The sequence below is a fragment of the Orcinus orca genome, chromosome 3 (assembly GCF_937001465.1).
Source record: "Orcinus orca chromosome 3, mOrcOrc1.1, whole genome shotgun sequence".
In the NCBI taxonomy this organism is placed as follows: domain Eukaryota; kingdom Metazoa; phylum Chordata; class Mammalia; order Artiodactyla; family Delphinidae; genus Orcinus; species Orcinus orca.
In genome coordinates this window covers 17,739,041-17,756,460 of record NC_064561.1, presented here as the reverse complement: position 1 = coordinate 17,756,460, position 17,420 = coordinate 17,739,041, and the positions used below count along the sequence as shown (strand labels likewise).

At 44.9% G+C, this 17,420-nt stretch overlaps 1 protein-coding gene across 9 annotated transcripts in view; it reads left to right on the top strand.

Annotated features, from left to right (window-relative positions):
* Positions 1–2,861, top strand: part of RASGEF1C (RasGEF domain family member 1C) — a 97,404-nt gene extending 94,543 nt beyond the window's left edge. For all 9 annotated transcript variants that reach the window (XM_049707665.1, XM_049707667.1, XM_004284052.3 and 6 more), the window contains 2 exons: positions 1,590–1,662; positions 2,156–2,861. In XM_049707665.1, coding sequence (XP_049563622.1) covers positions 1,590–1,662; positions 2,156–2,180 — 98 coding nt within the window. In that variant the 3' untranslated portion in view covers positions 2,181–2,861. The remainder of the gene's footprint in view (positions 1–1,589; positions 1,663–2,155) is intronic.
* The last annotated feature ends 14,559 nt before the right edge of the window (positions 2,862–17,420 follow it).

Here is a 17,420-nt window from a genome sequence, read left to right as displayed (position 1 = left end):
CTGCCCCTATTTGCAGAAGATGTAAAAAATCCCAAGGGATCCATAAAAACTCCTAGAACGAAATGAGTTCAGCAGGCATCACAGAATACAAAATAAACAAGCAAAAATCATTTTATTTCCATGTACTCACAATGAATATGAGTTCACTGAAATTAAATATACAATACCATTTACAATCAATCAAAAAAGAAATGCTTAGGTATAAATCTAACACAACATGTATAGAATTTGTATGCTAAAAACTACACAATGCTGATGAAAGAAATCAAAGAAGATCTAAATAAATGGAGAGACACGAATTCATAAATTGGAAGACTCCAACATAGCAAAGATATCAGTTCTCCTTTCCAAATTTCAGGACAGATTTAATGCAATTCTTATCAAAATTCCAGGAAGATTTTTTATAGATACAGACAAGATTATTCTAAAGTTTATATGAAAATGCAAAGGGACAAAAATAGCTGAAACAATTTTGAAAAAGAAGAATGAAACAGGAGGAATCACTCTACCCAATATTAAGGCCAATATAGCTTGAATAGCTACAGTATTCAAGACAGTGTGGTGTTTGCAGGACAGACACATAGATCAATGTAACAGAATAGAGGACCCATAAAGAGACCCACAGTGATTCTTGACAAAGGTGCAAAAGCAATTCAGTGGAGGAAAGATAGTCTTTGCAACAAATGGTGCAGGTGCATTTGGACATCCATAGGGCAAAAAATGAACTTCAACCTAAGTCTCATACTTTATGCAAAAATTAAATCAAAATGGATCACAGGCTTGAATGTAAAATGTAAAACTATAAAACTTTTAGAAAAAAAAAGCAAGAGAAAATCTTCAGGATGTAGAACCAGACAAAGAGTTTCTTATAAAACTAAATATGCAACTACTATGTGACTCAGCAATTACACTCTTGGGCATATATTTATTCCAGAGAAATGAATTTACAAGTTTGCACAAAAACTCATACACCAATGTTTACAGAAGCTTAATTTGTCACAGCCAAACACTGGAAACCATACAGATGTCCTTCAGTGGGTGAATGGTTAAACAAAGTATGGTATGGAATACTATTCAGCAACAAAATGGAATGAACCACACTGATACACACTACAGCATGGATGAATCTCTAGAGAATTACAGTGTGAAAAGAGTCAATCCCAAATGGTTACATACTGTGTGATTCCATTTATATCACATTCTTGAAATGACAAAATATAGACACAGGGAACAGATTAGTAGTGGCCAGGGGTTAAGAGAGGTGTGGGGATGGGAGGGAAGTGTGTGTGGCTATAAAAGGGTAGCATGAGGGATCCTTGTGGTGATGGAATGTTCTATATCTTGACTGTGTCGGCGCCAAAATCCTGGTGATGATCCTGTCCTATAGTCTAGCAAGTGGTTACCATTGGGGGAAACTGGGTAAAAGATACACGGATCTCCCTGTATTATTTCTTACAATTGCTTGTGAATCTACAGTTACCTCCCAACAACAATTTAATTTAAAAACAAAAAGCAGGTGAGACTCTGGGTGTAGAAGAGGTTATTGTCATGGCTCATAAATGCATAATATCACTTCATTTTCTGACTAGGTCTTTATTTGGCTTCTTATGAAAGCGAGAGTCCAGAGAACCAAACAGAAAAAGAGAGGTGGAAATCTCTAAGGTGAGTCTCTGTGCCAAGACAAGTGTGGGAGGCAGGTGGAGGGAGCAGGTGGGGCGCTTGGGGCCAAGACAGAGTGGAGGGACTTCATCTACACTCGGTTGTCAGCCTCCTGGGAGCCCCTCTGTGGGGAGGGGGCAGGTCAGACCAGGGTCTTAGAGATGGAGGAGGAACTTAAGCGCTGGGGTAGGGAGAAGAGGCTGGAACCACGATCCCCCACGACTGGAGGCTGCCCCGTGGGCAGTTGAGATGTGTGCCCCAGGGCCTGGAACCCCAGTCCATACTCTTATGCCAGAGAGACACACACCACCTCCTGCTTGTTCGGCCTGTTAACACAGCCGAGCGGAGGTTGGAAATGATGCGCAGTGGTGGGCTCCAAGGACTGAGCCAAGAGGATTGCTCGTGCCCCTGTGGGGTGGGGGGCTGGACGGGAGTATAACCACGGGCCGGGCCAGCAGGCTCTCACCACCCTCGCTCGGCATGTTTAAATCTGCAGGTCTTCTATTCTGGGGAAGACGTGAAAAGCACTGAGCTGGAGGAGGAGGAGAGGGGGGAGGAGGAGAGGAAGCCAGCAGAAGCCTTCTGCCGCCCTGCCCCAGCCAGCCCAGTGGGAGGAGGAGGCATTGGTGCCTCGCTGCTTTGCAAACCGTGACCCTGTGGCCTGGTGCCCATCACAGTGACCACACAGCACAGGAGACCTTTCTCCACCTTTTGTGGAGCCTCAGCCCTGGAAGGGCCCAGAGCCTCCAAACACAGGGGTGGCACGTGCCTCAGGGGCCCTACCTTCAGGACAGTGATGCTCACATTGTTGGTCAGTCTGTCTGTCCTCGGCGATGACCCAAGGTGTTGGGTGACTGCAGTGTTGCTCTCAGTGCGTGACTCGTGCCATGGAGACAGACACACGGTCCATCTCCAGATGGCCTGGGAGCCTCTGTATCTCCAGCAAACATCACCATGACGTGAGAAGGGCCAGAGCCCACCAGTGGCCTCTGCCATTCTACTGATGGACCTGACCCTGCCCCTTGAGATGGGCTGGTTTCTGCAGCCCCGTGCACCCCCTTTCTGCATCCTGCTGGTATCGGGATAGCTTTCTGGTGACCACTATAATGCTGGTCAGCAGGACAAATTTGAGTCACAGACTTGACAGTGTGTACAGTACATTGTAAATTTTAGAGTTGGTATAAACACATTGGTATACCCTGCGTATCCACATCCACTTCATGTCTCTCACCCGTGGGCTTCTGCCAGGATGCAGGGCAGTTTCCCAGCTCAGGCCCAGGAATGCTGTGACCACAGCTCAGGAGGGGGACTTGGTGGCTATTGCCACTCCATAAACCCCATGTCCTGCTAAAATGAGCTGGTGTGCAGTAGATGCTAGGTAAGCTCCGGTGAATGGATACTGACAGCCTTGTGTGAGGCCAGACACCTCTCTTGCTTGGGCAAGGAGTGATGAATCCAGGGAGGACCCTCAGCCCACCATGAAGCTCCTCCCCTGGGGCTCTCACCCAGCCCTTCACACACTGAGCCAAGTTTCTGGACCAGGAAGTGGAGGGGCTGTGGAGCTGCTGAGTCCCCACCTGGCAAGTGACCACGTCACCCAGCCAAGAAGTCAGGGAGCGTGATGTACACCCCCATTCCTGGTCAGGGCCCGAGGGCAGAGTGATGTGTTGAAGGTGCACTGATGCATCCTGGCCAGCTCCTGACCATGTCAGGACTCTCAGAGTCTAGGCCCCCTTCAGCTAGGACCTGACACCTCTGTCCTGGCAGTGTGGCCTTGGGTCCCACCTGAGGGACAGGCAGAGCCAGAGCAACCAGCACCCCAGGTGCCTCCCCCAACTCGAGGAATTCTGCCTGATGAACCCAGGACCTCAGCAAGGCCCCAGAAGGGCCCTGCAGCCTGACAGAGGCATGGGAATGCTGCACGTTAGGGTTGAATGGGATCTGCTCTGCACCAGAGCAGCCCACCCCTTTCCATCTGAGACCCTAGAGAGGGTGAGTAGTGGAGTGGGTAGCAGAGCAGGAACTGGGCTTCAGCCAAACCCAGGCTCCCACCCTGCCTCACACCATATCTAGCTCCCGCAGGGGTGTGGGTGGGGCCCTGGTGCCAAACCCAAGGAGTCCTGGGGGGTTCCAGGAGCTGACTAGAAGCACCTCCTGATCCCCTCGTCCCTACCCAACACACTCCCTTGGTGTCTGGGGCAACATTAGACAAAACCCCTACAAACATCAGCAGGGACTGTCCCTGCATCCTGGTCACACTGAGCGCTGCCTGTCAGGAGCAGGGGCAAGTGGCACAGAAGGGGTTAGTGGCCTTGGAGACATGTGATGGCCGGTCCAGGGCTGATGCCCATGGAGCTCTGGGATGCCTGCCCGGGAAGGAGGAGGTTATATCCTTCCCCAGCCACAGGGAGTCAGGACACTCTGGAGGGGGCTCCCAGTCTACCCATGGGCCCTGACCTTGCCGGTCACCTGGCTCCAGCTCCCTGCTCCTGAGCAACTCAGTTCAGGGACCTATGAGGAAACCCCAGAATGCTGAGCTTCAGGAAGCAGCAGGTGAGGTCAAGGGGCTGGGGGCAGCTGGCCACTGTCCCCCCTGCCTCATGCAATCCCTCACCCAGGCCCAGGATCCCAGCTCTCTCTCCAAGGCCAGATTCCAAATTCCTCAGCTCAGCCATACCCCTCGCAGTCCTCTCCATCTCATACTGGGAGATTGCGGCAGCCTCCTCCAGGCTGTGGGGAGCATGAAGAAAGGATGTTGGAGAAGCAGTACAGGGCCCGCAGCTGAAACTCTGGAGGTTAGGTGGGAGGCAAGTCAAGCATGTCACTGCTGATAGCGGCCCACCCCCAGGCTTCAGGCTATTTCCTATTTCCTAGTTCTGTGGCCTTGCAATTGCTCTTCCCGCTGCCTGGCATGCTGTTCCTGAGCATGTTGATCTAGTCGGAGCTGCAACCTCAGCTGTAAGTCCCCCCTTCTGGGCAGAGGTTCCTGACATGCAGCCCCCTCACCCACATCTGCTCCCTCTAGTCTGCAAGCCCCTCAGAGACCCAGTGCAGAATAGGTGTCAGGTGAGGATGGTGGTGTGAGGCCTGGGCTCATCCCCAGCTGGGAGAGGGTCCAGGGAAGGAGGGAAGGAGGCAGCCCATGGCCAGCCCCACAGAGATCACAGGGCCAAGGGGACTCAAGCTGAGTGTGTTTGTGTCTTAGGTTCATCCCAGGGGCCCTGCTCCCCGCCTCGCTGAGCACCCACTTGGTACCAAGCCCCAGGTGCCCAGGCCAGGAGGAGGGTCTTCTCTCAGTAACTCCGCAGGTGGGGATCTTGGTGCCCTTTCTCCAGGTGCAGCCTCGGAGCCCAGAGAGGGATGGTGCCCTGCTCACAGCCATTTGGATGGTTCCTTAGTCACATCCAGGACTCCAGGCCCTTCCCTGTAGAGGCCCTTTTGTCCTCCTGCCATCCTGGCCTCAGTCCCTATGGCCAGGTCAGATGGCCCACAGGGGATGCAGCAGTTGGAGCCTATTCCTGGGGGGCAGGTGTCAGCCACACAGGTGGTGCCCAAGAGTGAGGCCCGTGAGGCCCAGTTTGGTGCCAGGTGACAAAGATCCCTGCCACACAGCAGGTTTGAGGCCGCCCAGCTGAGCCACACAGCAGGCACTTGGGCCTCAGGGCTCCGGGACGACCACCAGCCCCACTGTGCACAGGAGGCCAGGGAAGGGCCATGGCTATGGTCTCTCTTTTTTTGTCTAGCACTTTTTCTCTGAGCCCTCCAGGGAAGGAACAGGGGGGTTAGGACAGGAAGATGTCCCTATCTGGGGTTTGCCTCAGAGACCCCTGGGGCTGGCTGGGGTTCAGAATCAATTCATCTCATATGCGCAATCTGTGGGTCCTCTGAAGCCCCTGCCCCCTACATTGCTTCCCTACCCACCCTAGTTTCTTGGGGCGGGTGTCTCCATTGTGGCCAGTGACCAGTGACTTATCCCGGGAACTCAGCCAGGCTTCTGTGGAGGCCTGTCTATCCACCTGACAGCCCTCCAGGGCAGGACCCCAGACAACCCCAGGATGATTCTCAAACGTGTATCCAAAGTTGTCCCAGAACACCACAGACCCTAACAACTCAGAGACAGACAGCCACCAGTGTGGCCCCTCGTCCTTCAGATACCGCAGGCAGGTATCAGACCTCAGGGCACTTCATCCCCCACGCTGCAGGGCTCATATGAGGTTCCCAAGGAAGGGGCACCCCACCCACAGCACGCCCAAGCAGTGCCCTCCACAGTCTCTAACTCTTGACCACCCCATCCATGAGTCAAGGGAGCAGGGAGCCAGATAACTCAGTCAGGAGCCACAGTCAGGGTGTGCCTCAGCTGGAAGCTCCATTTCACCCCAAAACTGAAATGCTTCCATCATGGGTGCTAAGCCCCAGATCTGGCACTTTATATACAGCCTGACACATCCCACGAGATAGGTGCTATCACCATCCCCCTTGCCAAGTGACAAAACAGAGGCTCAGACAGGCAAAGCCATTGCCCAAGGACACCCAGCTTGCAGGGACAGAGCCTGGGCCTACCAGGGTCCATTGTCCAGCAAGGCTCTGCTGCTCAGGGTGCTAAGGAGCCAAGGGGAGCTCCAAATGGCCTCTGGGTCTTCCTACCAGCACAGACACAATGACACACATCTTTCCTCCACTCTTGCCCCTTCCTCTTTGGAGGGTTGCTGAGCCCCTTGTGCCCCCTGGTGCATCTACTGTCTCATTTATGCTCAAGACAACCTCCCCGCTCCCCTATTGCACACACCCCTCTGTGGGCTCTGCTGGGCACAGCTGTGCCTCTTCCCCAGCAGCAGAAGACAGCAGGCCTCACCCCACGCTCCCCATCATGCTACCCTTTGCCACCGGCATCCACGCTGTAAGGTTCACATCCCAGTACACAGCGTCTTCAGTGAAAATGGCTCCATTTTTCACTCTCAGGACTCAGATGGGAGCCCTAGATCCCTGGAGCAGGGAACAGATCCAGAGAGATCTTAAAATACACACACAAGATGCTTCTCAGCACAACCAGGCCCTTGCCCTCAGGCTGAGCAGAGAGCCTGACACTGCATTAGATATCCAATGCTGGGCCTCCAGGCAAGACCAGAAGAGTAGGAAAATTAACTGGGAATGAACAAACCTGAGGCATAAGCTAGAACCCCCACCAATAGACCTCCACCAAGTGGGCAAGCTGGGGAAAAGATCAGCAGAGAGACGGCGGAGACAGGAATCCAGTGTGTCGGGGGCAGAGAGCAATGGCAGGAAAGACTTGCAGAGGCCATATGGTGAAATACAACCCCCTCACCTGGGGAAGACCAAGGAGCTTGGAGTTTACCCTGGAGCTCTGGGTTGGGGCAGGAGGGACACTAAAGTGTTTTAGGAGGTGATGTAATTGTTAATTTTATGTGTCAACCTGACTGGGCCACAGGGTACCCAGATATTTTGTCAAACATTATTCTGGTGTGTCTGTGAGGGTGTTTCTGGATGAAATTAACATTTGAATCAGTGGACTCAGTAAATCAGATTGTCCTCCCCAATGTGAGGGGGCCTCACCCAAATTAGTTGGAGGCCTGAAAAGAACAAAAGGTGAAGTAACGGAGAATTCACTCGCTCTCTGCCTATTTTTGACCTGGGACACGGTTCTTCTGCATTTGGACTGGAATTTACACCGTTGGCTGTCCTGACTCTCCAGATTGCACATGGCAGATCTTGGGACTCTCAGCCTCCATAATTACATGAGCCAATTCCTTATCATCTATCTATCATCTACCCATCATCTATATCTATCTATCTATCTATCTATCTATCTATCTACCTACCATCTATCTATCTCTCCTATTGGTTTCTCTGGAGAACCCAGACTAATATAAGAGTTTTAGAAAACATGGTCCGTTTTAGAAAGATTTCTTTGATACCTTTTAACCCAATAATTCTACTTTTGTAATTTATCCTAAGGAAAAAAATTTGATTAGCACAGTATTTGCATAATAAGGAAGTAACTAATGGTTACATTATTCCTGTTCCTGTGACAGCAGGTGGATTTTGCTCCCCAGCCCAGCCCAGAACCTAGAGAGCCCCCACCTGCTGAAGAGGCATGCCTAAACTCCTTCTTGGAGCCCAAGTGGGAGACTGGTGCATTCTCCTGGCCTCTGCATGCACACTGGATGGGCTGACAGTGAGGAGCTAAGTCAGCAATAATATTAGTGCAGCATAGCAATGCAGAAATCTCTTCAGCCAATTTACTTACTCTTACTGCTTTTGTGGACAGTTACATCTCATTTACTTCAATAATTATTTGCCTTTTTGCATTAAAACATAAATAAAATACATCAGGGTAGAGCACAGTTTGGTTTAAATTAAGATCTCTTAACACTAATATATACAACCTCTCTGTCTAGGTCTGTCTTTATAGTTAATCACTGGATCTCACACACGCAGGCACTTAGCAAGGAGACCTGCTAGGAGGCGCTAACAGGACGCAGGCGAGAGAAGAAGGTAACCTGGGCCAGAGTGTAACAGTGGAGGTAGCAAAACGTGACCCGGTTTGGGATATATTTTGAAGGTAAAACCTTCAGAGTATTTGCTGATGGAGTCGAATGTGAGAGAAAGGGAAAGGTCAAGACTGACTCCAAGGTTTGGGGGCCTTAGCAAATAAAGGAATGGCACTGCCATTTACTGAGCTGTGGGAAACCGGGAGAGGAGTAGGATGAAAGGGGAAAATCAGGAATTTGATTTGGAGCATGCTCAGTTTGAGATGTTCATTAGGCAACCCAGTGAAGGTGTCGGGTACGAATTGGAATGACACGACTCGGGTTCTGAGGGCAGATCTGGCCTGGGTATATAAATCTGGGGGGCTTCCCTGTGCAGGCTGCTTTACAGCCAGGGGCACAGATAAAATACCTAGAGAGCAGGGCACAGAGAGAAGATAACTGAGCCCTGGGGCATTCGAATGTTTAGAGGTTGGGGAAATAAAGCAGATCCACCAAAGGACATTGAGAAGGGGTTTCTAGAAGTTAAGAGGAAAACCAAAGAAGAGACAAAAGCTGATAAAGAGAGATTCAAGAAGGAAGGGATGGTCAGCTGTGTCCCGTGCTACTGAAAATTCAAATAAGACAAGAACCAAGAGCTGACCTTCACACTGGGCAGCAGAGAGGTAAACAGCAACCTCAAAGGGAGGAGTTCCGGGGAAATTTGGGGTGGGGGAAACGTATGACCGAAGACGATTCAAAAGAAAATGGAAAGATTGACTATCCAATAGAAAAATGGACAGGAGATAAAAAACAGTTTCATAGAAGAAGAAATGCAAATGACTCAAATGTATGAAGAGATGCTCAGGGATGGCAGAAATGTTCAACCTCACTCAAAAGAGGACCACATTGTTATGCTGTTTTCACCTCTTAGATTGACAGACTAATAATTGCAAAATTGTGTGGGCAAAGATGGGGAAACAGACACCCCCACATTGCTCTTTGGAGTGTAATTGATACAGTCCTATGGAAGTGAATTTGGCAGTTTTCACCAGAATTGCAAATATGTGTATGCTGTGACATAGTTATTCCATCTCTTGCAATTTATCTTACCATCATGCTTGTACACCTCCAAATGAATAAGCCTGAAGACAGCTATTCATCACAGCACTGTTTGACAGAAAAAGATTGGAAACAGCCCAAGTGTCAATAAATAGGAAACTTGTTAAATCAATCACTGCACAGCCCTACCACAGAATACTGTGCAGCTGTAATGAGGATGCTCTTTACCTACTGATATAAAAAGGTACCCACTGTATGATACAGGTATAAAAAAGTGTGTATAGTATGTTAGCATTTGTGTAAAAATGGATGGGAAGAAATATATATTTATATTTGCTTATATTACATTCAAAGTCTCTAAAAATTTTTAAACGTTTTAAAATACACAAAAATCTAATAATAGTTAACTTTGGGAGATGTGGACTGGGTGGATAGAAAAAGACTTTCTGCTTCTAAATTATGCGATGTATTACCTATCCAAAAATTAAATTGATTAAAATTTCACACACAGAGAGAGCGTGTATTTGAGAATCTGAAGAGTGAAGACTTCCAGCTTCTAGCTGTGGGAGATTTCTCTGCACGTGGGATTACTGGACAGGATCTATACATTCTTAATTTCACAGAATATTGCTTTCCAGAATATTTGCCAGTCTATATCCCCACCAACAAGATTCAGGGGGCCCCCCAAATCCTTGCCAACAATTAATAACATCAGGATATGTTCCTGCTGCAAAATATGTGCACCAAATAAGGAAATAAGAAAGGTGATGAGCACCAGCAATCATAGGCTACAACGCAAGGAGAGAACAAGGGAAGACATGGGGAAATAGGGCAGACTGGAGCAAGTAGGGCAGGAACTCCTGGAAAAGCCTGCTCTGAGGGATGGCTGGCAGGTGTGACCATCCTAACCATTACCCCAGAGTGCTCTTGGGGAATGGAAAAAGGAAGGGAAGGGGAGAAAAGGGATAGCTGACCTTTGTTATAAGCCCTTTAACACTATAGATTATTTTCAAGCAGTACTTTGATTTTTTAAATTAATTTTAAAAATAATTTCTAGGGGCTTCCCTGGTGGCGCAGTGGCTGAGTGTCTGCCTGCCAATGCAGGGGACACGGGTTCGTGCCCCAGTCCGGGAAGATCCCACATGCCGCAGAGCAGCTGGGCCCATGAGCCATGGCCGCTGAGCCTGCGCTTCCAGAGCCTGTGCTCCACAACGGGAGAGGCCACAGCAGTGAGAGGCCAGCATACCGCAAAAATAATAATTTCTAAAGCCAAATTATAAAATTCCATTCAAGGATTATACCCAAAAAATTACAGTAAATCACTGTGGGAGGTAGAATGAGGCTCCCAAACCTGAGAGGGCTTGTGTACCCAGAATAATGAGCAGGGAAATGGGGAAGTGCAGGGACAGCAAAAGATAGGTTTATCTCTCAAAGGTTATCTCCTTCCAAAGTAATATGATTCCAAACACTTGGGGCTACCAGAAGAGGAAACACCTGGGGACAGAGGACGGGGAGGGCAGGGCCAGAAAAGTTTCTCAGAGCAGTGATGATGAAGAGTGTCTTTCAAGCATCAGAAGCAGAAATCTCAAAGAGCAGGTGGGAGGAGTTCCACTTCTAGAATGGTCGTGTAAGGAGCTCCAGGGACCCACTCCCCAGTAAAACAAGCATAGGTGGTGAAAATGATTTTTTTTAAGTTTCTATAAATTGTCTTAAGAGCATAGAGTAAATGAATAAAAACTTATTTAAGAAAATCTACTGAAACTCAGTAAGAACAGTGAAAGTTTATGGTGTTTGAACCCACTTCCTCACTCTTCACTCTCAGCTCAGCATGATAGATGCTCCACTCTAGGCAGGTGCAGCCAAGAACATAGGGCTCCTTCTCCCCCCAGATTCCAGTCAAGGGCTACCATATCTCCCCAAGAGGAACACACTGCCAGTATTTCTCATCCCCACACCCCAGTTACATGTTGTAAAGGTTAAACCCTGAGTTAGTAAACCTGAGAGGTCAGAGGCTCCCTTCCTCCACCAGCTCCTATTCATAGAGTGGAAACTCTATCCCAGGTGCTTTAGTCAGAGAATATTGGAGCCCTGATTACCCTCACCCCAGCTCACTTGTAAGGTGAAGTTTCCACGCTGGGAGAGGCAAGCCAAGGAGACCAGATGCTACAGCCCCCACACAGTGCTCTGCCCATAAAGCAAAGATATCACTCTGAGAAAGTGGGTCACTGTCCCCATTACCCATGATGGAGCAGTGGCTCAGAGACTTTGCCCAGGGAGAGGGAGGCCATAAGAACAGAGAACTCCCAAGCTTTACCCAGAGGAAATTACTTTATTTGAAACATAATGTAGCAAATTTCAAGCCTAAGGGCACTCTCAAAAACAATAGAAATTTCCATAAGCAATTAGCTTAATTGCAATTAAGCAATTAGTAGGAGACTAGTAGCTTTATGAGAACTATAAGCTAAACCATAAAACAGCTAGGTTACCAGAAAGAACCATGGGAAAAGGCAGTGATGAAGAACCCAACTGAGTTCAGAACAAAACTCAAAATTTGACCTTTAAAACTACCCCTGAAAAGGGGGCTTGCATTTAATTGGACCAGACTGTGGAACAGTATATGTCCCAGGACATTGTCAAAAGCAATAGAAAAATCATCCAAGAATTAGTGGAGCTTAACAGATGGGTGTGATACCAACAAAGAAAGACAGATAACAGAGAGATGAGGGAAAGAGACAGTCAAAAAGAACCCTGCCAAAGCCACTGTCATCTCAGGGTGACTGTGCACATGCCCAAGACTGCACCCTCTGAGGAGCAACATTAAAGGCTTCACACTGCCAGCAAAATAGATTTACTTCACTAGAACAGTCCACCTAAGTCACCAAACAAATAAACAAGCAAACAACAACAACTAGGCTGGGGGTGGGGGGTGGGGATGAAGACCAGTATCCAAATTTGTTAACATATATTTTCTAAAATTTCCGGTTTCCAACAAAAAGTTACAAGATGTGAAAAGAAACAGGAACATCTGCCCATGCATGAGGAAAAAATAAAGCAGACAACACAAACTACCTATGAGAGGACCAAGATGTCAGATGTAACAGACGAAAACTTCAAAGCAGCCATTGTAAATATGTTCAAAGAACTAAAGGAAACTGTGCTTAAAGAAATAAAGGTTGATATGATGACAATGTCTCATCAAACAGAGAATACAAATAAAGAGATATAAAATTATAAAGAGGAAGAAAATGAAAATCTGGGGTCGAAAGCATAGTAACTGAAGTGAAAAAATTACTAAAAGGGCTCAAGAGTATATTTGAACTGGCAGAAGAAAGAAATAGCAAACTAGAAGATATATTGATTCAGATTATACAACTTGAAGATCAAAGAGAAAAAAAGAATAAAAAAGTAAACAGGGCTTCAAAGAAATGTGAGATTCTATTAATCTCACCAACATATGCATAATGGGAAGAATAGAAGGAGAGGAAAGAGAGAAAGGAACAGAAAAAATTGTTTGAAAAATAATAGCTAAAAATTTGTCAAATTTGATGAAAATTATTAATCTATACATTTAAGAAGCTCAGCAAACTCCAACTAGGATAAACTCAAAGACATCCACATACAGACATATCATAGTAAAAATTCTGAAAGAGAAGGAGAAAAACGTTTGAAAATCTTTGAAGCAGCAAAAAAACCCCAGCCCATCATGTACAAGAGAACATCATCAGAATCAAAGGTAGGCAGTGAGATGATGCATTCAAAGTGCTGAAAGAAAAATATGTGTCAACCAAGAATCTTATACCCAGCATGACTATCTTTCAAAGAGTAGGCTGAGCTCTGGGAAGTGTCTTGTGACTAAATGGCAGGTACAAGAGTAGGGGACGGAAAGCAAAGTAGGTGGCTAATGCACAAAGAGGTGTTTGGCTTTTACCCTTTAAGTCCTTGAGATCCAAGGGTCACAGTCCCTAACAAGGTCACATTCTTTTCCAGAAATATGGTCCTATGATCAGTGTGCTAGGTGAAAACGAAGGTATAGCTGAGGACAAGGAGGTCAGCAAGGAACTGAGAAAGAGGGTAAGAAGTGAAGGAGAGAAACATGGCTGGGTGGATGAATGATTGGATGGAGCAGAAGTGATGGGAACAGACAGTGCTAAGGAAGTGGATTGACAGAACTTGGGGACTGACTGATTGTGAGGTGGCAGTGTGGGAGTAGGATGCTGATGACCAGAGCTGGAAGGAAATAACAAAGATCAGAGCAGAAATAAATAAAATAGAAACAAGAAAATAACAGTAGAAAAGATCAATGAAACCAAAAGCTGATTTTTTGGAAAATATAAAATTGATAAGCCTTTAGCCTGGCTCATTAAGAAAAAAAGACAGAGGACCAAGTAAACAAAATAGGAAATAAAAGAGGAGAAATCACGATCAATAATACATAGATATAATCGTAAAAGTATACTATGAACAGTTATATGCCAACAAATTGGCAACTTAGAAAAAATGGAAGAATTTCTAGAAACATACAAAATTTCCAAAACTGAATCAGGAAGAAATAGATAACCTGAACAGACCAATTACTAGTATAGAAATCAAATCAGTATTCAAAAAACTCCCAGCAAACAAAAGTCCAGGACCAGATGTCTTCACAGGGGAATTCTCCCAAACATATGAAGAAGAGTTAATACCAATCCTTCTCAAACTATTCCAAAAAATTTAAGAGGAGGAAACACTCTCAAATTCATTCTACAAGGCTACCATTGCCCTGATACCAAAACCAGACAGACACTACAAAAAATAAAATCAAATTACAGGCCAATATCTCTGATGAATATAGATACAAAGATCCTCAACAAAATATCAGCAAACTGAATTCAACAATATAGAAAAAGGATCATACACCATGATCAAGTGGGATTTATTCCAGGGATGCAAGGATGGTTCAATATCTGCATGTCAATCAATGTGATACACCACATTAACAAACAAAGGATAAAATCACATGATCATCTCAATAGATGCAGAAAAAAAGCATTTGACAAAATTCAATATCCATTTATGATAAAAACTCTCAAAAAGTTTGTATAAAGGGAACATATCTCAACATATTAAAGGCTATTTATGACAAAACCACAGCTAACATCATACTCAGTAGTGAAAAGTGAAAGCTTTTCCTCTAAATTCAGGAACAGAAAAATGATGCCCACTTTCACCACTTCTATTTAACATAATATTAGAAATCCTAGCCACAGCAATCAAATAAGTAAAAGAAATAAAAGGCATCCAAATTGGAAGGAAAGTAGTAAAACTGTCACTATTTGCAGATGACATGATACTATATACAGGAAACTCTAAAGTCTCCACCAAAAAACCATTAGAACTAATAAATGAATTTAGTAACGTTGCAAGATACAAGATTTATATACAGAAATCGATTGCTTTTCTACACACTAAAAACAAACTATCAGAAAGAGAAAGCAAGAAAACAATCCCATTTATAACCACACCAAAAAGAATAAAATACCTAGGAATAAACTTAACCAAAGAGGTGAAAGATCTATACTCTGAGAACTATAATATATTGATGAAGGAAATTGAAGATGTTTCAAATAAACAGAAAGATACCCCATGTTCATGGATTGGAAGAAGTAATATTGTTAAAATGTCCATACTACCCAAAGCAATCTACAGATTTAATGCAATCCCTATGAAAATACCCATGACCTTTTTCACAGAACTAGAACAAATAAGCCTAAAATTTGTATGGAACCACAAAAGAAAAAACAAAAAAAGAATAGCCAAAGCAATCTTGAGAAAAAAAGAATAAAGCTGGAGGTATGAGGCTCCTTGACTTCAGACTATATTCCAAAGCTACAGTAATCAAAATAGTATGTTACTGGCACAAAGCAGACACATAGATCAATGGAACAGAATAGAGAAATTTAATCTATGACAAAGGAGACAAAAATATAAAATAAGGAAAAGAATCTCTTCAATAAGTGGTTCTGGGAAAATCAACAAGGGGACCTAATTAAACTTAAAAGTTTTTGTACAGCATAGGTAACCATCAACAAAACAAAAAGACAACCTACTGAATGGGAGAAAATATTTGTAAATGGTATGTCTGATAAGGGGTTAATATCCAAAATATATAAAGAGTTCATACAACTCAACATCATATCAAACAAACTGATTGCAAAATGGGCAGAAGATCTGAATAGACATTTCTCCAAAGAAGACATACACATGACCAACAGGCACATGAAAAGATGCTCAACATCGCTAATCATCAGAGAAATGCAAATCAAAACCACAATGAGATATTACTTCATACCTGTCAGAATGGCTATCATCAAAAAGACAACAAATAATAAATGTTGGCAAGGATGTGGAGAAAAGGGAACCCAAGTACACAGTTGGTGGAAATGTAAATTTGTATAGCCACTGTGGAAGACAGTATGGAGGTTCCTCAAAAAACTAAAAATAGAGCTACCATATGATCCAGCAATTCCACTCCTGGGTATACATCCAAAGAAAATGAAAACACAAATTCAAAAAGATAAATGCACCCCAATATTGCAGAATTATTCACAGTAGCCAAGGTATGGAAGCAACCTAAGTGTCCATCAACAGATGAATAGATAAAGAAGATGTGGTATATACATACAAGGAAGATGTGGTATATACATACAAGGAATACTACTCAGCCATAAAAAGGAATGAAAATTTGCCACTTGCAACAACATAGATGGACCTGGAGGGTATTATGCTTAGTGAAATAAGTCAGACAGAGAAGACAAGTACTGTATGTTTTCACTTATTATATGGAATCAAAAAATAAAATGAATGAATATAACAAAACAGAAACAGACTCACAGATACAGAGAACAAACTAGTGGTTACCAATGGGAAGAGGAGTGAGGGGAGGATCAAGATAGGAGAAGGGGACTAAGAGATACAAACTACTATGTATATAATAAATAAGATACAAGGATGTAATGTACAGCACAAAGAATATAGCCACTCTTTTATAATAACTTTAAATGGAGTATAATCTATAAAAATATCACTATGTTTTCCACTTGAAACTAATATAATATTGTAAATCAACTATACTTCAATTAAGAAAAATAAATACAAAAAAGAAAGAAAAACAAAACTCTCTATGAATCAGGAAAAAAACAAGTTAAAACCAAGATGAAATACAACTTTTATGCCCAAACTTCAAAATTTAGGAAGGTAGGGACTTCCCCGGTGGCACAGTGGTTAAGAATCCAGCAGCCAATGCAAGGGACACGAGTTTGAGCCCTGGTCCAGGAAGATCCCACATGCTGCAGAGCAACTAAACGCACGAGCCACAGCTACTGAGTCCACATGCCACAACTACTGAAGCCCGCGTGCCTAGAGCCCGTGCTCCACAACAAGAGAAGCCACCACAATGAGAAGCCCATGCACCTCAACGAAGAGTAGCCCCCACTCGCCGCAACTAGAGAAAGCCAGTGAGCAACAGTGAAGACCCAACGTAGCCAAATAAAAAGTTAGGAAGGTAGATAATATCAAATATTGATGAGAATGTGAGGGGATGAGGCCTCTCATTTGCTGATGAGGGAGTTTATGTGTGCTGGCCATGCTGGCAAATGCTTTAGCAGTATTTTGAATAATTGTATGCATATTTCCTATAAACCAGTGATCCCACTCCTTGGTATAATTCTCCTCTCTCCCTAAAATGATTGCTCAGGGATGTAGAAGATAAATCAATCAGATTCCAGACAAGAGAAATTAAAATCATGCTAAATGGGAGTACTTAATACAGGGACCTGATATAAAAACTTAAATGGATTTTTAAAAATATTTATTTACTTACTTGGTTGCGCCAGGTCATAGTTGTGGCTCGTGGGCTCCTTAGTTGCAGCAGGCGGGCTCCTCAGTTGCGGCTGAAGGGCTCCTTAGTGGCAGCTCGCTGGATCCTTAGTTGTGGCAGTAGGCTCCTTAGTTGTGGCATGTGAACTCTTAGTTGCAGCATGCATGTGAGATCTAGTTGCCTGATCAGGGATTGAACCCAGGCCCCCCACACTGGGAGCATGGAGTCTTATCTACTGCACCACTAGGGAAGTCCTTAAATGGATTTTTTTTTAATGCAATGATAGCTCCAAAGGAGAAGTGGGTTTTAAATTTTAGTAAGTATCGACCAATTACTTTCCAAAAGGGTTGTGTCAATAC